Below are 18,945 nucleotides of genomic sequence, written 5' to 3'. Positions count from 1 at the left end.
GATTATATACTTAATTATTTTTTTTTTTTATGGCCGTACTCGCTGATAAAATATTATTAAAATTCAAAGGATTAAGTTTATGGTCAAACATTTTTGGAAATGTTAATAAATATTTGTAAACAAACGTTTACTAATTTTTCTATGTCTACCGGTTTTCAGACGTACCCGTTTCTTCGTCAGGACACCAGTTAAACCAATATGCAAAACCAACTATACACTAAAATATAAAACCAACTTGCCATGCATTTTAATTAGCAATTCTTACGTGAACTGATTAGGTTATCTCGAAACCGGTAGACATAGAAAAGTACGTAAGTGGTTATATACAAATATTAAATAACATTCTGTCAAATGTTTTACCACGAAGTTTGTGTTTTAAATGTAAATAATACTCTGAATTTTGTTGATTTGCCATAGATAGGTGCCACGATTTGCATCCGTAGAGGAAAACAATAAATAAATATCTTATACTCTCTATTATAATCTGAAAACTCACAACGAAGTTTTTTCCCGAAAACGTAAAATTGAATTTAAATCGAAAAGTTTGTAAAATTCAATAATAACGGTATTGAAATATGAAGAAAGTTCTAGTATTGTGGCAAGTGAGAGATTCGGGAAACAGATGAAAGAAATATTCGAAACTTCGCGTAAAAACGTTAAATATATAAAAATAAAGTCTATTGATTTCTATTACGATTACGAACAAAAGTTTTCGTGGCAAAATTTCTACAAAGAAAATTTATTTAAGAGTTTCTAACTTCGGGGATGTTTAACATAACACCATTTCGCGTATATTATTCTCGAAATAATTTAATCGATGGGAAAGTTCTAAAGAAACGTTTTAACTTAGTAATTGATACAAACTGATGCGCCATATTGTTATATACACTGGAACCTCGTTTTACATGATTCGAAACACGGTCCTAAAATTTTATAAAAACATTAATTAATAGCGACTACGGAAGGAGGTCCTAACAGAATGCCCGTACGATATTTTTGCGTAACCTAAACTACTTAATACCGATAACACAAAAAATCAAAATCACCACAACTCAACACAATGAATCACTACAAAAAAGGCGCCTTAGATAGGATTTAATTTTTCTTTTCAAATTCTCATTAATATAGTTGATTCGCCGTATCTTTTACAAAATATTGGTTTCCGTTGTCCTCTTCGCTATACTAGATTAAATTCCCTTTTTTAAGTACCAACTTGTAAAAACAATTATACCTCGAATTCATTCATTTGACGTACCTGTAGAAATTATAACGGACTCAGTATTGATGTAGACATTTTTAACTGCACGTTGCATTCGTACAGAAAATTTCTTCATGGGGTCGATTATTTGGGATAGTTGCTGAATGTGCATCCTGAGTGGTTTATGCTATGTATATGTGCCGCATGTAATGTATATGTTTGTGTTTGTTTTATATGTGCGTTCATATGTGTGTGTGGATGGCTCGGAGTGTACATTCGGTATTTTTATTTATTTTAATTTATTACCTCCATGGAAAACCCAAATGTCAACAATTATTCTTTTCTCACTTAAAATTCTTATTTATTTTTTTGTCACATTTAATGTTTATATCTTTTTAATTTATGAAAACTTACTTGGTCTTTTTATGTTAAAAAACTGTTGTTTTAGTACTTATTATGTATGACTGTATGTTTTCTGAATAAAATAAAATAAAATAAAAACACGTACGATGCTTTCTCGGAGACACTTTTCATATATAGCTCCAAGAGTGTTCAACGTCTTGGATGAACATATTAAGTTCTCCAAAACAACGTCTATATTTAAGATGAAGTTCCATAATTGGATTGTATCGAGGGGTGGAGACCACTGTATGAGATTACTTCGGGAATAAATATATAACATCGCCGCTGTCTTCATTATTATCCATAAACGTACATATATGTGAATATCATCACTGTCATACGTAATATTATATAACTTTTCTGCATTCCATTTTTCGACATGTATAAATTTTTATTATTTATATTTTTCTATTATCATTTTGTACATTGTTTTGATTATTTTGAATATTGTTTTGATTATTTTGTATATTGTTTGAATTTGTTAATATCGGTTATCATACGTATTATTTTATAAACTTCTGCATTCCATTTTTTGACATATATAAATTTTTATTATTTATATTTTTCTATCATTATTTTGTATTTTGTTTTGATTATTTTGTATATTGTTTTGATTATTGATTTATACATCGAAGAGTCTCGACTCAACACGGAATTTTCTAACAAGTTGGGACATAAAAAAACATATAATTGTGTCTATTATAAAATTTTGTATTTTGTGCATTAAAAAAAAAAAATATCTTCCAAATTCAAATAAATATTTTGAACTTATAATGCAACGAGCATAGAATTCAGAATAGTGCAGAAGGAGCGTAGAATCATATTTGAATACAGCGAACTGTGTCCAAAAATACCCTCACTTTGCCCCACTTTCGCCGCGCGCATTCATGATATCGCGGCGTAATGTTGCACGATGGGAAAAAATATAATCATAACAAAATGTAAGGTTTAAAAAAAAAGGAATCTGTTAATTTCTATAAAATTTTATTGTGCACACGGAAATATTGATTGACGCAATAAAGTAGATATGTAAAGGGTCATTTTATAAGAGTCATTGAATTAATGAACTTTGAACTTACGATATAAAACTAATTTTATTTTACATAAAACGGATATTTTTATATCATGTTAAATAATATATGATGTTTTAAAGATAATGTCGGTCAAATATCCACCACGGAGTTGTTTAATCCAAAGTCCAATTTTCATTATTTCTCTCATTAGATGAACAAAGTAGGGTAAACAAATTTACTGCCCTGGCAACACTAACGAAATTTCCATTTTCTTTTCTTCTGTTGAAGGTTGTTACCTTACAGATGGAAAAATAATTCAATTTTTAAGTCATGTATTTATTTACACATTCATTTGCTAATTACATTGAAATGTGATCTTATACTGTTTCTTTAAGATCCTAGCAGTATTTCTACATTTTCAAAGAACACAACACGGCATAGTTGAATTCAAATCAGGAGTTGCGTACTGAGCGACGTCTACAAAGAAACTAATGGGTCAAAACTTAAAACTACTCATTTATAAATAGTTTAGTCGCTTTCTGCTTGATGCTCGTATGCGGTTTCTGGACTATTTTCAATTCTATGGATTCTAAACAATAACCGGAATAAGCTTCAATTCATAGCTCAATTTTTTATATTTTAGATTTTTCTGGGTTTGCCAGGTTTGCAAGAAATACTTTAAAATTATTTTATTATCGTCATCACCCATCTCTTATCAACACCCGATGGTGCATGCTGTATATCTTGACCATAGTGTAACAGGAAGGTAAGCTGATCAGTCCTACGCTTTGGGCGCCAATCCAGGGACAGTGAAATATTGCTGCGTAAAACAACATTATTAACAAATGTTTCATGTTGATCCTCCAAGGAATCGAAGCCAGGACTTCTTATCTCAGAGTAGTTATCGAATCAAAAACACCTGTCCAGGATTCTGGTTTCAATTTAAACACAAACCTGTATTTATTTTCCGCCCGGACAAAGACTAAATATTTTATTATACTTCAATTATGATCCAACATTGCACAAATGTTAATAAATATTTCTAGATAGCTACTTACCAACGTTAGTGAAAAAAAAATATTACAACAGAGAGAGAAAACATTTTTAAGAAGGGAATATGGAAGTCTAGGCATTAACAGGGCTTATGATCTGTCACTAGCTGGTTTTAGTGGCCAGTTCTACCATTCTGTATAACATTCACCTTCTTAAAAATGTTTACCCTCTTTATTGCAATAAATTTAGTTCTTGATAACCCACTATGGAGGAAGTCCAACCTGTCTACGAACATTTGGACATATTCAAAACATTTTTGATTGAACTTACTGGTATAAAAACAAGTACGAAAAGTGTTTTCAGGCGTTGCCTAGCAGGTGAATTGGTTTAGCAGGATGAGTCACACCCACATGATAAAAATATCAGCTCTTTAACTTCATGAAAGTCAATGGATGAAAGAGTTGAGAAGACGTGGATGTTTAAACATAGGCAGAAGAGTAAATGTTACACAGCGTGTAAAATGGCTACTTAAACCAGTCAGCGACAGGTAATGAGCTCTGTAAATACCTAGACTTCCATATTCCCTTCTCAAATATGTTTTCTCTTCCTGTTGCAATAAATTTAGTTCTAAATAACTCCATATGGAAGAAGTCAAGCCTGTCTATAAACATTTGGACATACTTAAAACATTCTTGCATAATGTAATTAGTGTCCTAACGAAAAGACGGTTATGTCTTGAAACCGGTAGACATGTAAAAGTCATCTCGTCTCATTAAGCTAACTTTTATTTTATAATATTTAAGAAACTATGGCTTGTATGGCTATAATTTTAAATTTTACTTAAATTGGAGTTTCGATTAAGTCAACAAGTTCGTATGGTAAAATGAAAATAACAAAAAGCTATTCAAACCGAATGTTGTCATGTCACGAAAAGGTTAAATCAATATTGATTATTGCATACATATGAAAACTTTAAATTAAATTTTACTAATGGAACCAGCTCGTTGTAATTAACTAAAACATTTTGCGTAATAAATATACATCATCATCATCAGTGGCGCTAAAACCCATTGAGAGCCCTGGTCTCCCTCAGAATCTGACTCCATTCCTCCCTACGCCCTACAACTCTTGTCCAGTTCATCAGACCAATTGCTCTGATGTCACTTTACACATAATTCAGCCATCTTACGTTTTTAACCTTCCTTGTCCGTCTGCTTTTCGGAGTGGTATAAATAATTTCACTGGTGGAACGATTATCATTCATTTTGTGCACATGGCCCAACCATTGTAATCATCTTATTTTTACGGATCTTGACATTCGTGCACCTATCATACATCGTTTTACCATACATTCGCCTGAGGGATCGCATTTTGACAGCATTCAACCTACTTTCATCATCATTTTTCAAATTCCATACTTCGCTCCCATACATTAGAGTTGGCACTATAACTCCATTGTGAACTGCTAGTTTAGCCTCCTGCGATAAACATTTGTTTGCAAAAGTAGATTTCAGTGCACCGTTTACCTTGTTCCTGGCACTCACCCTCCTTTTAATATCTTTCTCGGTCTTTCCATCCCTAATAAACATACTTCCCATATAAACAAATTCTTCTACCTGATTAAGAATATCTCCGTTCACACTGATCTCACATTTAGTTATATTTTCATCTAACTAACATTTTTTTATTTTTAAATTTATTTTATTTTATTACTGGGTTGGTATTATTTTATTTTTTTTGAAATAAATATTTGGGTTCTTATGATTTACCCAAATATTTCATTTTGAGGGCCCTTTTTAACGAGTTGTAAATAACTTACTATTAGAAAATAGGAATCAAGTTAGGGTAGAGTGGGATTCGAACCCCAGACCTTTAGTCCGTGAGTCCGAGACACAAGCCACAGGACCACAACCCGATTAATTATAATGTGTACGCTTAATTAATAATTGACATAACTATGGAAAATGATTATTGACAATTTTTACACTTTACGTTTCAATGTACTCTTATGTTCTTTATTTATTTTTTATATATACGGACTTAGCCAATTACAACAGTTACATGAAGGAACATAAATACAAGAAACTGAACAAAAAGAACACAAAACTATGTAGCAAAGACAAACAAGGGCAATACAATAATGGTATACAATATACACATAAAAACAAAATACACAAGACTTTGAGCTAAACCATGCCAATCCAACTTCATCCCACACTGTTTTAGTCGCGAAGAGATCTACTGAAATCCGGAAGATCTATCCGAAAGAATTTCAAGTCGTGTGACGAATTGACTAATCTACACATTCTGGACATTAGAGTTTAAAAACAACAGTTTATTCTGCAATCATGTGTTTTTAATGCATTTTTTAAAATTAAATATTTGTGCCACACTATAAAATATTTTTACTGAAACTATTAGCCGCTAGTGCCATTTGTTATGGATGATTTATCAAATATTAAATAAACTTGTTTTTTATGTGCCACACTACCGCTATGGACATTTTATCAGAATTTTCGTAGCTTACCAAACTAAAAACTCACCGCTCGCTACTGCTATATTGGTGCACGTATCGCTGCGTATCACGATCATTTTGTTTTAAAATATTGCTAAAGAAAGGCCCTGTTTGGAAACGAAAGTAACATAAAATGGCTTTCTACGAGTTCAATAAAAGAGGGGAGTTTGAAACAGCGCCAGCGCTTGACAAGAGTTACAAAGGTGATAAGCATGTAAGGCGAACGCGCGTACAGCTTAATAGAAATTCTTAATCTCCCCTTCCAAGCCCAGATTCGTAAAGTATTGGACTATTAGGTGGAGAGCGTGCTCTTTAATATCCTCAGGTTTATCCAGTAGTACCCCGAGAACGAGGGTCCTTTTGCGATGTAAAGAATCACATTCTCATAGAATATGTATAGGTGTTTCCTCATCTGCATTGCAGAATCTACATCTTGAAAGTTGAAGAAAGGTTCATTTTATCAATTTGCAGTGCCTTGTAAGGTCTCTTGTAATAACTATCACTTGATTTTGGCTGAGCTTTATTAGGTCGAAAGCAAACCTTTTTGAGTACCCTTTTATCAGTTTTTTGCATGATGCTAACCAGATACTTTTTACCAGAGCATTATGCCCTGCTTCCTGGCCCATGACCCAAGCTCGTTACGCGGAGCACATTTGGGCACTCACAGTAGGGCTCAGGGCCTATTGGGGCTGTCTCAGCTCCCAGCTACCAATGGATAACTATTCATTTAAATTACTCTGTTAAAGTGCACAATCTACTTCCATTATCCATAAGGACAATTTGTAAGTTCTCACAATATAAAATCGCTATTAAGAAATGGATAGCGGAGGTGGGTTGCACACGGATCGATGAGTGGATCAAGCCAAATAGGTAAAATGTGTGTACTGGGTATGAAATTTGTTCTATTGGTCTATATAAATTAGTTGTGTTTTTAATGATTGTTTTAGTTTTTTATTGTTTATTATGTTAATGATAATTTGGTTAATTGGACGAATTCCGTTTTTTTAATTGTTATTATTATGTTAACTTTGTTAAATAGCCAATCTTAGGCATGTTTCACATTTTGCAAAATGTTTCCCTCGCCCGTGCCGAGGGATCGTTATTCTGTATAAAAAACGAATACAAACAATGTAAAAGTATAAAAAAGGTTAAAAAAAATATATTTTGAACATGATTAAAAGACGCATAAGGAAAATAAAATAATCGTGCGTGGCAACAATAATTTATCGTTAGTGATATTTCGTTCTAAGCATGTTATTATTCAAATTATAATTTTAATCCGAGCGGAAAATTATTTATCGCGAATATTTCCAAAGTCGCTAAGAAAACAAGGGCAAATCACAAATTAGAAATTCAAATTAAATCCAAATCGTGCTAAAATTATCTTACTGGTAAAAGTAGCGTCGTAAGAGTTACTGGAATTAATATTATAATGTATCAAAAATAGGTTCCCTTCTCGAAATTCGTTAGCTTCGCCAACTTTCATAATTTAAATAATATCATAGAGTTATTGTTAAGCAGATTTATAATTTAAGTTTGACTTATGTCATAATGGTGGGTAATGTTATTATTCATATTCGTTTTAAATAATAAATAGAATTTCTTACTTTTATAAATTACAATGACAAAGTTTGTTAGTACATTGAAAATTTTGTTAAATGCACATATAAATTTCAACAATTACATCCTTTTAATATCGTATCGCTAGACGATGGAACACTTACTGTTTATTTATTAAAGCCTACTCTCATTCAGTTTAATTGCTCATATTAAATATCAACTTGGTTATACTACTAGTCGTATTATAATAAATTCATTTTTTGCCTTTTATACGATATCAAACATTCCAAAGAATAGGCTTTCTTTGGGGTAACCCGTGCCAAGGACACACATTTTTTTTATGTTCATAGAAAACATAATATTCAGAGAGAAAATTACAAATTTTTGAAATATTTTAATACCTTTAGTTTAATCACTATACAATCTATAAACACATTTAACTCTTCTCTGTATACATGTATATTATTTATATAATAGTATTATATATTATTAAAACATGAACTAAACATTACCTTGAGTATTAAAGTGAACTAGACATTACGACATTGGTTTGGCCAAACGACACGATCTATTTTATTTCTACCTACCTCCGCTATGATTTTTTTTATAGCCTTTTTAAACATTTTCTTTTTACTAATTGTTTTATGGACAGTGGAAGTAGGTTAAAGGTTTTTGACTGCAAAATGGTTACCGAAATCGTTCTCTAGAATGACTGGCCTGTTAATTTTTATTACCAATTTGCGCATTCATCAGCAGAACCAAATTCTTGAATTGACTGCTGAATCATGTTTTTTTCAAACAAAAAAAAACATATAAACTTTAAAAAGCAGCACAATCTATCAACGTTACATGTCTATTTAGATATAATATTTTCAAAAGTTTGTTTGCTGATGACACAAAACACACTTTTTATAGTAATGATTTCTAATCTAAAGTTTCAGCAAAATTTTAGTAGGTTCATAAGAAATGCTTTAATTTTTGCATCAACCAATATTTTGTTAACTTTTAGGTAAAATAACATTTTCCTATACTGTTTTCTTAATTTATTGTATCCTATAAATAAATAAAAATATAAATTAATTCTAATAACAAAGTTCTTACGAATTAATATCTCAACAGAAACGAAGAAGGTGGCTTTTATTTGAATATAGATAATATTTTAAAAACGTTTTAAACTACAATTCATCCAATAGTTAATCATAAAGAAAATGGAAATAATTTTTACACAAAATTTTAAAAAATATATATTTTCATATAACGTAAATAAGTAAATAAATATAGTTGACTTAATAATTAAATAACTAAAATTTGAGATAAATTAACGAATGTAAAATAAGTCGATTCTCCGGTACATGTTTTTAAAACAGTTTGAATGTTGATGCTGTCGCTAAATATTTCAAAAACAAATTTATCCGTTTATTTTCTTATTTTTGAGGAATGCGGAAATTTTGGAATTTACAGGGCCCACATTGGGTAACTAAAATTATTACTTTAAATAAATCCCCAAGAACGTTTAGTTTCAGTATCAACCTACATTAATTCATATAAATTGTTTGAAAAAACATTGTATTGTTTATTTATAAATTAGAACAAAATTATTTCATGGTTTGTGCATTATCTAATAAATATAACCGTAAATGAAAAAATACTTATGATTAATTTATTGACAATTAAACGTAACTATGCAGAGAGCAGCCAATCTACAATTTTGAAAAAATAGATATTGGTGTTATCGAGAGCAGTAAGGTCAATTTTATGTTCTGCTAAAAACAACTAGGCCGTTTTCATACAAAAAACTGTAATAATCACCGTCTAAAATTAAAAACGGCATTTTTCAATTTGCAGAAAATACCTACATCACTAGAAAAATCTTACGGTAGTTTAAAAATCATTAAAATTGGTAAATACGTAATGAAATTATTGTTTGTATTTTTTTAAAAAACTAATGTAGTCATTGTTTATCATTTGTCAAAGTCAAAAACATTCCAACTGTTGTGTAGATTTGATTATTCACTCTTCCCACAAACGTGTTATTATCTCAGTTTTACTTTTCTATGGCTGCTTTCTACATAACTACGTTCAATTAAATTCTCTTTAAATTCAAATTTGAATTTCAAAATTGGGCTAAGTAACTTAATTGGTGAATAATTGTTGCGAAATAACAAATATCCGATGTTTTATTTATTTTCATGATCGCTTATTATGAATAAGTTGAATTAATTTCCACCACAATAATAATTTTTGTTTGATGAGGAACAATTAGTTTTTTTTAATAACAATTCACCTCGGTTTTCTTGTAAGCCCAAAGAAATTCAGTTCGCAGACGCCCGAAAGTAATAATTATTTAGCGTAATCCCCATCGTGTCGCGTTCCTAAACATCAATAATTGTTTGCTTTCGAGCTTAGCGATGATTTATTTTGAGAAAATGTGTATTTTATGCTTAAGTAAATGTTTTTGGTTTGATGCAGAGGCTCCCGCTACTCCGAGAATCTTCGACCAGGAAGGAAGAGAGATATTCGGGAAGGCGGGACCATTTCGGGAAGGAGATACGCCCGTTTTCTTCTGTGTCGTAACAGGAGGTAAGTCTAATTTTTTTTTTATAAAACATTTTTTATCACGATTTATTATCATCACTATTCTTCCCTATTCGCGCTTAATTGCGCGTAGGGCACTGCATTGAAACACCAATTGCAGCGTATCATGATCATTTTTTGTTACGTGAAGGTAAGATGATCAGTCTTACGCTTCAGGTACCAGTCCAGGGAAAATTAAATGTTCTAGTGTAAACTGTTCTAGTAAAAAAACACCCTTTTTATTTTATTTTTTTTATTATATTTTTTTTGTTTTTTTTACTATACACATAAGGGGAAAAACAGAGTATTAAAAAAAGGATAATTACATAGCAATGAAAAACATATTAACAGTAAAAATAGTAAACAATAAATCCCACAAAGGCATGGCCTGTTCGTGGGTATACAAGAAATATTTATGAATTGTATGCTCCTTTAATAAACAGACAAGTATAATATTTTTGTCAAATATAAGAAAAAGAAAAGAAAATATTACGTAAGATATTATAAGGTACTTCTTTTATTTAATAGTAATAAAAAAGGAAACAAATAATATGAAAAATCATAAAAATATTCCTTATTATTAAAGAGCAACAAAATATACCACGGAAAAAATAGTTAATATCTTTAGTTTGAATCCAGGATAGTGAGTGTTTTTTAAAAGAAGCAAAATTTTAAATGTTTGGGATTCATGAAATACTATCAGTAAAAAAATAATTAGAAATTTTTGGGCCTACAAAATATGTATGTCTCTGTGCTAACCTCGTTTTACAATGTGGTTATTTCTGCACACGATTTCTTCTTTAAACGAATATTTCGTTTCATTCGAAAAATATTTAATGATTTATTGCTAAATATCAAAAACTCAAAATGTAAAGCAAATTTTGAAATAAAAATAACTGCACATTTAAAAAGTTTATGGAGAGCTTTTTTCGAAAACTATAAATATGTATATTAATAAACATGGTACTTTATATAATTGGTACACATATTATTTATATTTTTATGTATTTTATTACTTTATATCTGTTTTTTTTATATATTATACTATATTATTTATGTCTAAGTAAAATATATTCTTGGCACATATATAAACTTTATATTTGTTTTTTTTATAGTCTTTATTTAATAAAATATCTACATTATTACAATATTAATACATTATAAAAAAAAAAACAAAGTATTAAAATATATTTTGTCCCGATAAACTATTAAATAATAGTTTTTCATCGGGTGCTCAGACATTTGTTTTAATTAATAATCAAATTAAAAGAGTACAGACATAATACTGTATACGTACAAAATAATGAACATAAAATAATTAACAGATAAAAATAGTTTAAAAAAAAAAAAAAAAAAATTAAAGTAACAAAATAGGGTAAAATAAAACAATTTAAATTTAAGAATAGCAATTTACTTGAATATATTTTAAGTATATGAAAAAATTAAACACATATATAAATAGTGTGTGCTCATAAATGTAATCAAAACTAGATAAAAAATAAAACAAAGTAAATCGAAAATTTCAATTCATCTTCAGAAAAAAAAAAATAACAAGAAAATTAAAAGTACCTCTTAAAATTAAGATTTTCAATTTCTTACATTTGATTAGCCAGGCATTTATAATTAAGTAGTTTAAGTTTTCTTTTTAGTTATTGTTATATTAATATAGAACTACTTATGCTTTAAAAGATAAAAAATCTCCATTTTAGAACAGGTTGAGCCATTTTAGGTGGAGACTATCCTAAACAGGGAACACTTTGTTTTCATTTTCTATTCACTAGTTTTATAAAGATTACCTGTTTTTAAATATGTATACTTATTTTTTGCAATAAATTTATAAAATAAAATAATTAATAAATCATGTCGAGAATCGTACCCGTCCGCGCTGATCACTACACCACGAGGCCGACGACGAAGATTCATTTTACATTTATAAAATTTCAATTTTAAACTACTAACATCCCAACAAGCCACTTTTTGTGGATTGCTGGTGGAAAATTATATAAAAATATATTTATATGAAAACATGAATTTTTAAGCATAATTAACAGCCGGAACGATCATTTATATGCATACAAATAATAAAAAAATAACACAAAAAAACATGAAAAATAAAAATGCACACACATAAACTAGATTCATAACTATTTATAAATACATTTTTGATCGAGTAACCACTCTCTTATTTTGCTCTTGTTACATGACATGTTAAATTTAAGTTCTTTTATCAATAAATTAAAAACGCTTTTTTGGTTATTTCATAATTGAGAGTTTTATTACTATGATAATAACATATTTTTGGTACTACTTAACCATCATTATACGAGAAACGTGTATTATTATCATATTTGAGAGTAATCACATATACACTAACTTTTTGTACTGCGGATAATGCTTAGCCGTTTTTTTTGTATTTTTTATTTTTACTTTTACCTTTTATGAGAAAACATATAATTTTAATTATAGAAAAGATTTATAATACTAAGATGTGAAAAACATTTTTATCTTAAATTGCATATGAGGGAAGACGCTACTACCGAAAACGGAAAAAATAGTTATAGATGAGTGAACGCGGTTGAAATGCGATCTCTTATACGAATGTGTGGGAAAACAGTGTTACGGTAGGGTTACGAATGATGAAATCAGGCGAGAGTGTAAATCTAGAGTGTAAAAGTAAAGTAAAGTAAAGTAAAAAGTAAGTGTAAAAGACTACAGTAATTCGCTACACAACTAAGTTTGAGTTTAAGTATAAAAAATCGAAGCAATATAACGAGTTGTATGCTTACAATTCAGCAGGATTTTAATAGTAAGACTGTTGTGTAAATATTTTTTTAAAAATTTTAAAAAAAAATTTAAAAAAATTTATTTGAAAATTTATTTATAAACCCTTACGGATTATTACATTCATTTTACATAAAATAATATATACATTTTTCATTTATACTCTGTTGTTCAAAATAATATTTTTTACATCTTTTGAAAAGTTTGTCTGAGTCTTTTGTTTAGTTTTGTCTGGTAGTTTATTGTATAATTTCAGTCCCTGGTTCATTAGTCTTGATTGTCCTTGTCTTGTTTTAGAAAGTTGAAAAACTTGTTTTAAAAACTTGGCGAGTTTATCTCCACTCGATTTCTTTATTCGAAACTTTTACCTGAGAGCAGCCATCGAGTCGAGTTTCGGTTCTATTTTATACACAAAACTGTATTCTTCATCCACCCGGCCACAATATATACAAAATATACAACAAATATACAAAGAAAACAAGACAAAACAATAATAATACTCACGTACATGTATGAAAAATGTAAATATATATCCATAACACGTACATATTTATACATGTATTAAACAAACGAAATATGAATTATTATAACTAATGAAATACGTCACAGCTCAAGAGAATATTTTTAGAATCCAATTTTTCCTTATAGTATTATCAAATTTATTCCCTCATTTAATAAATTACCAGGGTAAACCACGTATTTATTCAATTCGCCCCTAATTAGTGTGGATTCAGCCTAATCCGGCCGGAAGTGCCCACATATACATATTGTTGATACAGTGGAGATAACGTGATATATAGCCAGCGTTTCCAAGCGCATTATATTAAGTCGATGTTTAAATATTTTCTTTCACTCCACTTCAGCGCCGTTTAGAATTTTCCGAAATATAAATGACATATATTTACTCTAGACAAACAGCGCGATGTTGATAACTCTGAATATTTCACTCCACAATTTGGCAAAGGGTTGATATTAAAGGATTGATACTAGTATTACACGAGTCACAAAATGCTATAAAATTTTACCCAATGAATACTGTGTCGTTTAATACACAAATAAAAAGAATTATTCGTAGTCTCTAGGAAGATCGGTCTGGAAATGAATAAAGACAAAACCAAGATTTTAAGCCCAATACCTAGCACCATATGTACTTGAAATAAAACTATTGGCGAGTACATTTACCTTGGGCACAAAATCAAATTGGGAAAATTTAATCAAACTGCAGAACAGCCTAGACGAATCGGGTTAAGCTGAGCTTCGTTTGAAAAGCTGAAACGCGTTTTCAGAAATAAAGAGATCCCAAATAATCTGAAGGCCAAAGTCTACAACTCTTGTGTTCTGCTGGTGGTAACATACGGTCTTGAAACCGTGTCACTCACTGCTAGAAGTGTTCACAAAATTAAATGCACTCAGCGGTCGATGGAAAGACAAATGTTGGGCTTCTCCTTGAGAGACCGAATAAGAAATGAGGAGATAAGACGCCGTACAAAGGTGATTGATATCGCAGAAAGAGTAAGTAGACAAAAATGGCAGTAGGCGGGTTATGTGGCGAGACCAGACGTTGATAAGTGGACCCCCAGAATACTAAACTGGAGACTCTACGATACTAGCAGGAAAGCAGGGAGACCACAGAGGAGATGGACTGACGATGTCGTCGAACTCGTGGGCAATAGATGAAAACAGAGTGCCAAGGACAGAAACACGTGGGAAAAATTGGAAGAGGCCTTTATCCAGCAGTGGAGAGAAACTGGCTGATAAGAAAAAGATAATACGCAAATTGGTAAAAATGATCGAATTCTGAAAAATTAGCACATTCCAAATTTCCACAAATATTCTAGCCAAAATCTGCATGCGCGCGCCACACCTGTTTAGATATCAATTAAACTAACTACGTTTCTTTATTATTATAATTCAAATGCAGTTCCAGCGAGAAATGTCAATGGAAAAACTAAATTTATGATCCAAATTAGTTGATGAGTCAATAAAATAAGATGATCACGGCCACTAGACAACGGCAACTCTTTTTTTAAGTTGACATCTCTAGGCGTCTTATTACGCCCACCGCATCACTGGATATTATGGCCGCTAGGTAACGGCACAGCTTTATTAGGAAATGTTTGCGTTACACAACCATTTTTTATCCACACTTTAACTCTCTTGTCCGAGTCACTACACGCCTCTGCTCCGGTCACATCACCACAATCCGCCATCGTTTATATGTAGCTTCTAAAGAAGAAATGAACACTGTTTGCTTTGTGTTGTTTACGCGAATCAATTTTCAGAAGCCGAACTTCGAAGGTATTTTTGTACATCTTTTCTCTTTAGGCTAAAACAATGGAAGCAGTTAGCGCCTGTGATGTTTTTATCTTAACCGTTTTTGTTTACTAACGATGATCCTTTTATACTCTGTTCTTCCCACATTTTCGGTTAATAATGTTCCCTTTCCCTTCATCCTTTCACATCCCCTTCGAATCTCCCTCCATTGGTGGAGGCATTCAGCCACAAAACATTACAAATTCAATCGGATAAAAAGAAACATTAGCGGCCGTAATTTATTTTAAATTTATATTACATAGATCTCGACCTTGTAACGCGATATTAATATTATGATTTGGGGAGAATTGATAAATCTAATATCGCCGTAATCGATTTCGTGTTGCTACTTGGGTTCATTTATGAAACGAAACTTATGACGTCAACATCTGTTCGCGTACTTAGCACGTCGCCAATGTCGGCTTTTATTTTATATTCCTTGTATTTTCGTAATGGAAATAAGAGTCCTTTCTTGACTCTTTCCCATACAGTTTTCGATTGAAGACCTTGTTTAAAAAATTCTCGAAATGCCAAAAAACCTAAAACTGGCGTCGCGGGTTCGATTCTTAGCAGTTGCAAAGAAAAATCCGAGAAACATTTTTTCTCAATTGGTCTAGATGTTGTGTTGTATTTTTCATTACCTCCTTCCATATCCACTCCATCTCACTTGCTGACATGCCTCTATTTAAACTAAGCGGGTTATTCCTTTTTTTTAAAAAAGATGAAAAAAAAAAATTTTGAGAAGGCAATATGGAAGTCTAGGCATTCAAAGGGCGTATGACCTGTTATTAACTGATTTAAGTGGCCACTTTGTAACATTCATCATTCTACCCATGTTTGATCATCCACATTTCCTCAACTCTTCCATCTGTTGACTTTTGTGAAGTAAAAGAGCTGAAACCTTTATCATGTGGTTGAAATTCATCCGGCGGAACCAATTCACCGACTAGGAAACGCCGGAAAACTATTGTCCAATATTTATATTTCTTTTTTTATCAATGTTTGCACATTTGGACATACTGAAATCCATTGTTCAATACCACGGTTTTACAATTGCTTTTATGTCTTTTAATGAAATAACATCATAGATATAATTTAAGTACACTGTGTAGAAATTGAAAATTTTATAAATGTTGTATGTATACTTAAGTATTACATAAAATGCTGGTCTGACATTTGCTAATTTTAGACAATATTTTAACCTTTGTTGTATTTCGTGCAAACTAAACAAAATTTAGAATAGTTGAAATAAAAATAGCGGATTTTCAATAACTTTTTTAGTAGTTGGAACACTTATATATTTAGAATCGTATAAATATTTAGTAAACGCTACTAAAAACCTTTATGAAAGAATATCCACAACACCTTTGAACTTTCAAACAATGAGTGATAGCGGCCCTACATAATAATAGAAATGCTAATTAAAGGATATTTCTGGTTTATTCAGACAAATTTATGTGGGCAATCGCTGTTTGTCAACAAATTGATGTAAACAACTGCTGTTTTCCTAATAGTGAATTTGGGGTACTTACAATTTTTCAGAAATATTTGGAATAAACGATAGTGTGGACGGATAGACAGAGAAAAATAAAATCCAATAATATCGTTTTGGAAAATTTTGGACATTTAATTTTATTATGAACGAGGTCTTCAATTGATAAATGCATATCATTAACTTTCGTTTAGTTATTTTTATGAAGAGTAAACTTATAATTCAATTTGACCGTATTATCAAATATGGTTTATTTTATAATTCATCGGAATAAAATATTAGCAAAATTGATAATAAATAGAAACAATACCAACAAGCTACAGAAAATGGCTTGGTGGATTTTGGAAAACTGTTAAAATGTATAATTATGATAATTTTTTTAAAATTTTTTTTAATGCTACTTAAGAATTTGTAACGATTCGATACCGTAATGGTTAAATTTTTTTGATCTACATTTATATAATATACATCATCATAAATTCTCTTTCGGCACTGCCTTGATAAACCAAATTAATCGTCTTTTAATCATCTTTACGTGAAGATAAGGTGATGAGAACCACACTTCAGGTGCCAGTCGTCCAGGATCAATGGAATATTGCATTTTTAACAACATACAAAACCAATATTATTCTTTTTATTTTTAATTGAATCGGCATTCACTTCGTAACACTTCATTATAAATTATTATGAAAATAAAACTTTGTTATCAGTGTTACCCAATTTGATTATTTTACAAGAACACGACTATAATTTCGGGAGAGCACTCCTCCCATCAACGGGTGATATAAAACGGGTGATAAAAAGTTTTATATCACCCGTCGATGGGAGGAGTGCTCTCCCGAAACTATAGTTGTGTTCATGTAAAAGAATAAAATTGTGTAACACTGATAACAAAGTTTTATTTCTAATATTTTTCATTCACTCTACCAGGAATCGAACCCAGGACTTCAAGAATGGTAGGTAAAGATGTACCTATACTACGAAATGGACTTGTCTCCACTCGATTTTCTGTTTCAGGATTTTTACCTGAGTAGCCATAGAGTCGAAAACACTCATCCAGAGTTCTTGTTACATTTTACACACTGAACTGTATTCTTCATTCGCCTATACACAATGAAACATAATAAACACTATTAAAAAATTAAAAAAGAATACGGTACAGGCCTAAAATTTTATTCTATTTTTTTAATATATATTTCCAATATTTTCGTTGTTTTTTTATGCATATTTTCATTTCATTTTAAATTGCTTTTGTATATTTGAAAATTATTTATTACCTGCGTATATTTGTGTAAAAGCCCTTTGAGCCTTAATAAATAAATATCATAAAATAAAAGTATTTTTAAAATTTTATTTTTGTTTCAAAGGACAATCAGTTTATTCCAATAGGGTTTGTTTTAAACTTTTAAAGTAAAGGTGTATGAAAAATTATCCAGTTCAGATTTTTTTTTTTTTAATTATTAGTAGCATATAAAATACTTTTCAATTCGTAATTTTGAATTCCTGCAAAAACGGTGATTCCATTGGCCCCGCCCCTAATACGTCACGATTCATGTTTATTTGTTCCTGGCCATTGTATTTTGTGTAGAACAATATTACAAATCTTGACGTTACAACTAAGCGACGTATTTTTTTTTACGTTCTTTTTTAATTTTATTTATGAAAACATTTCTCCACAATATCGATATTGATTTTGAAAATACGATTAATTATTCTTAATTCATTTAATATATTTTTATCGGTAATCGTAGTGTGGGATATTTCCCTATTGTTTGTACATCTTGCCTTCTTGAATTATTTTTTACTCTAATGACGATTTATGACAATTGTTTTTTTTAAATTATTGATAGCTTCTGATTTCTTAAAATCCAGAATTTTTATTGAAGGTACACATAAGTCACAAAGCTTAAAAATAATTCTTCCTTATCATAACTCTGATAGATACTAACCTTTGTAGGTGGGTAATATTATCTTTTATCAGCAGAATTTTATGGATAAAAACGTGTTATAAAAGTTTTTATGATTTTTCTCGAAAAGCAGCGATCTTTCGGAACGTTTTAAGAAAAACAATCTATTACCTTCACGAAAAGGGATCAGACATTTC

At 30.4% G+C, this 18,945-nt stretch overlaps 1 protein-coding gene across 1 annotated transcript in view; it reads left to right on the top strand.

The window, feature by feature from the left end:
• LOC148281668 (hemicentin-2-like) overlaps positions 1-18,945 on the top strand; it is a gene marked incomplete at its 5' end in the record, with an annotated part of 150,352 nt that overhangs the window by 51,448 nt on the left and 79,959 nt on the right. Inside the window, one exon of the mRNA XM_088226337.1 lies at positions 10,151-10,261. Coding sequence (XP_088082463.1) covers positions 10,151-10,261 — 111 coding nt within the window. The remainder of the gene's footprint in view (positions 1-10,150; positions 10,262-18,945) is intronic.

This window comes from Micrasema longulum, unplaced genomic scaffold (genome assembly GCF_059751315.1).
Source record: "Micrasema longulum isolate JH-2025_06_02 unplaced genomic scaffold, ASM5975131v1 h1tg000423l, whole genome shotgun sequence".
NCBI lineage: Eukaryota > Metazoa > Arthropoda > Insecta > Trichoptera > Brachycentridae > Micrasema > Micrasema longulum.
The sequence above is the reverse complement of the archived record's forward strand: the minus strand, read 5'-3'. Positions and strand labels throughout refer to the sequence as shown.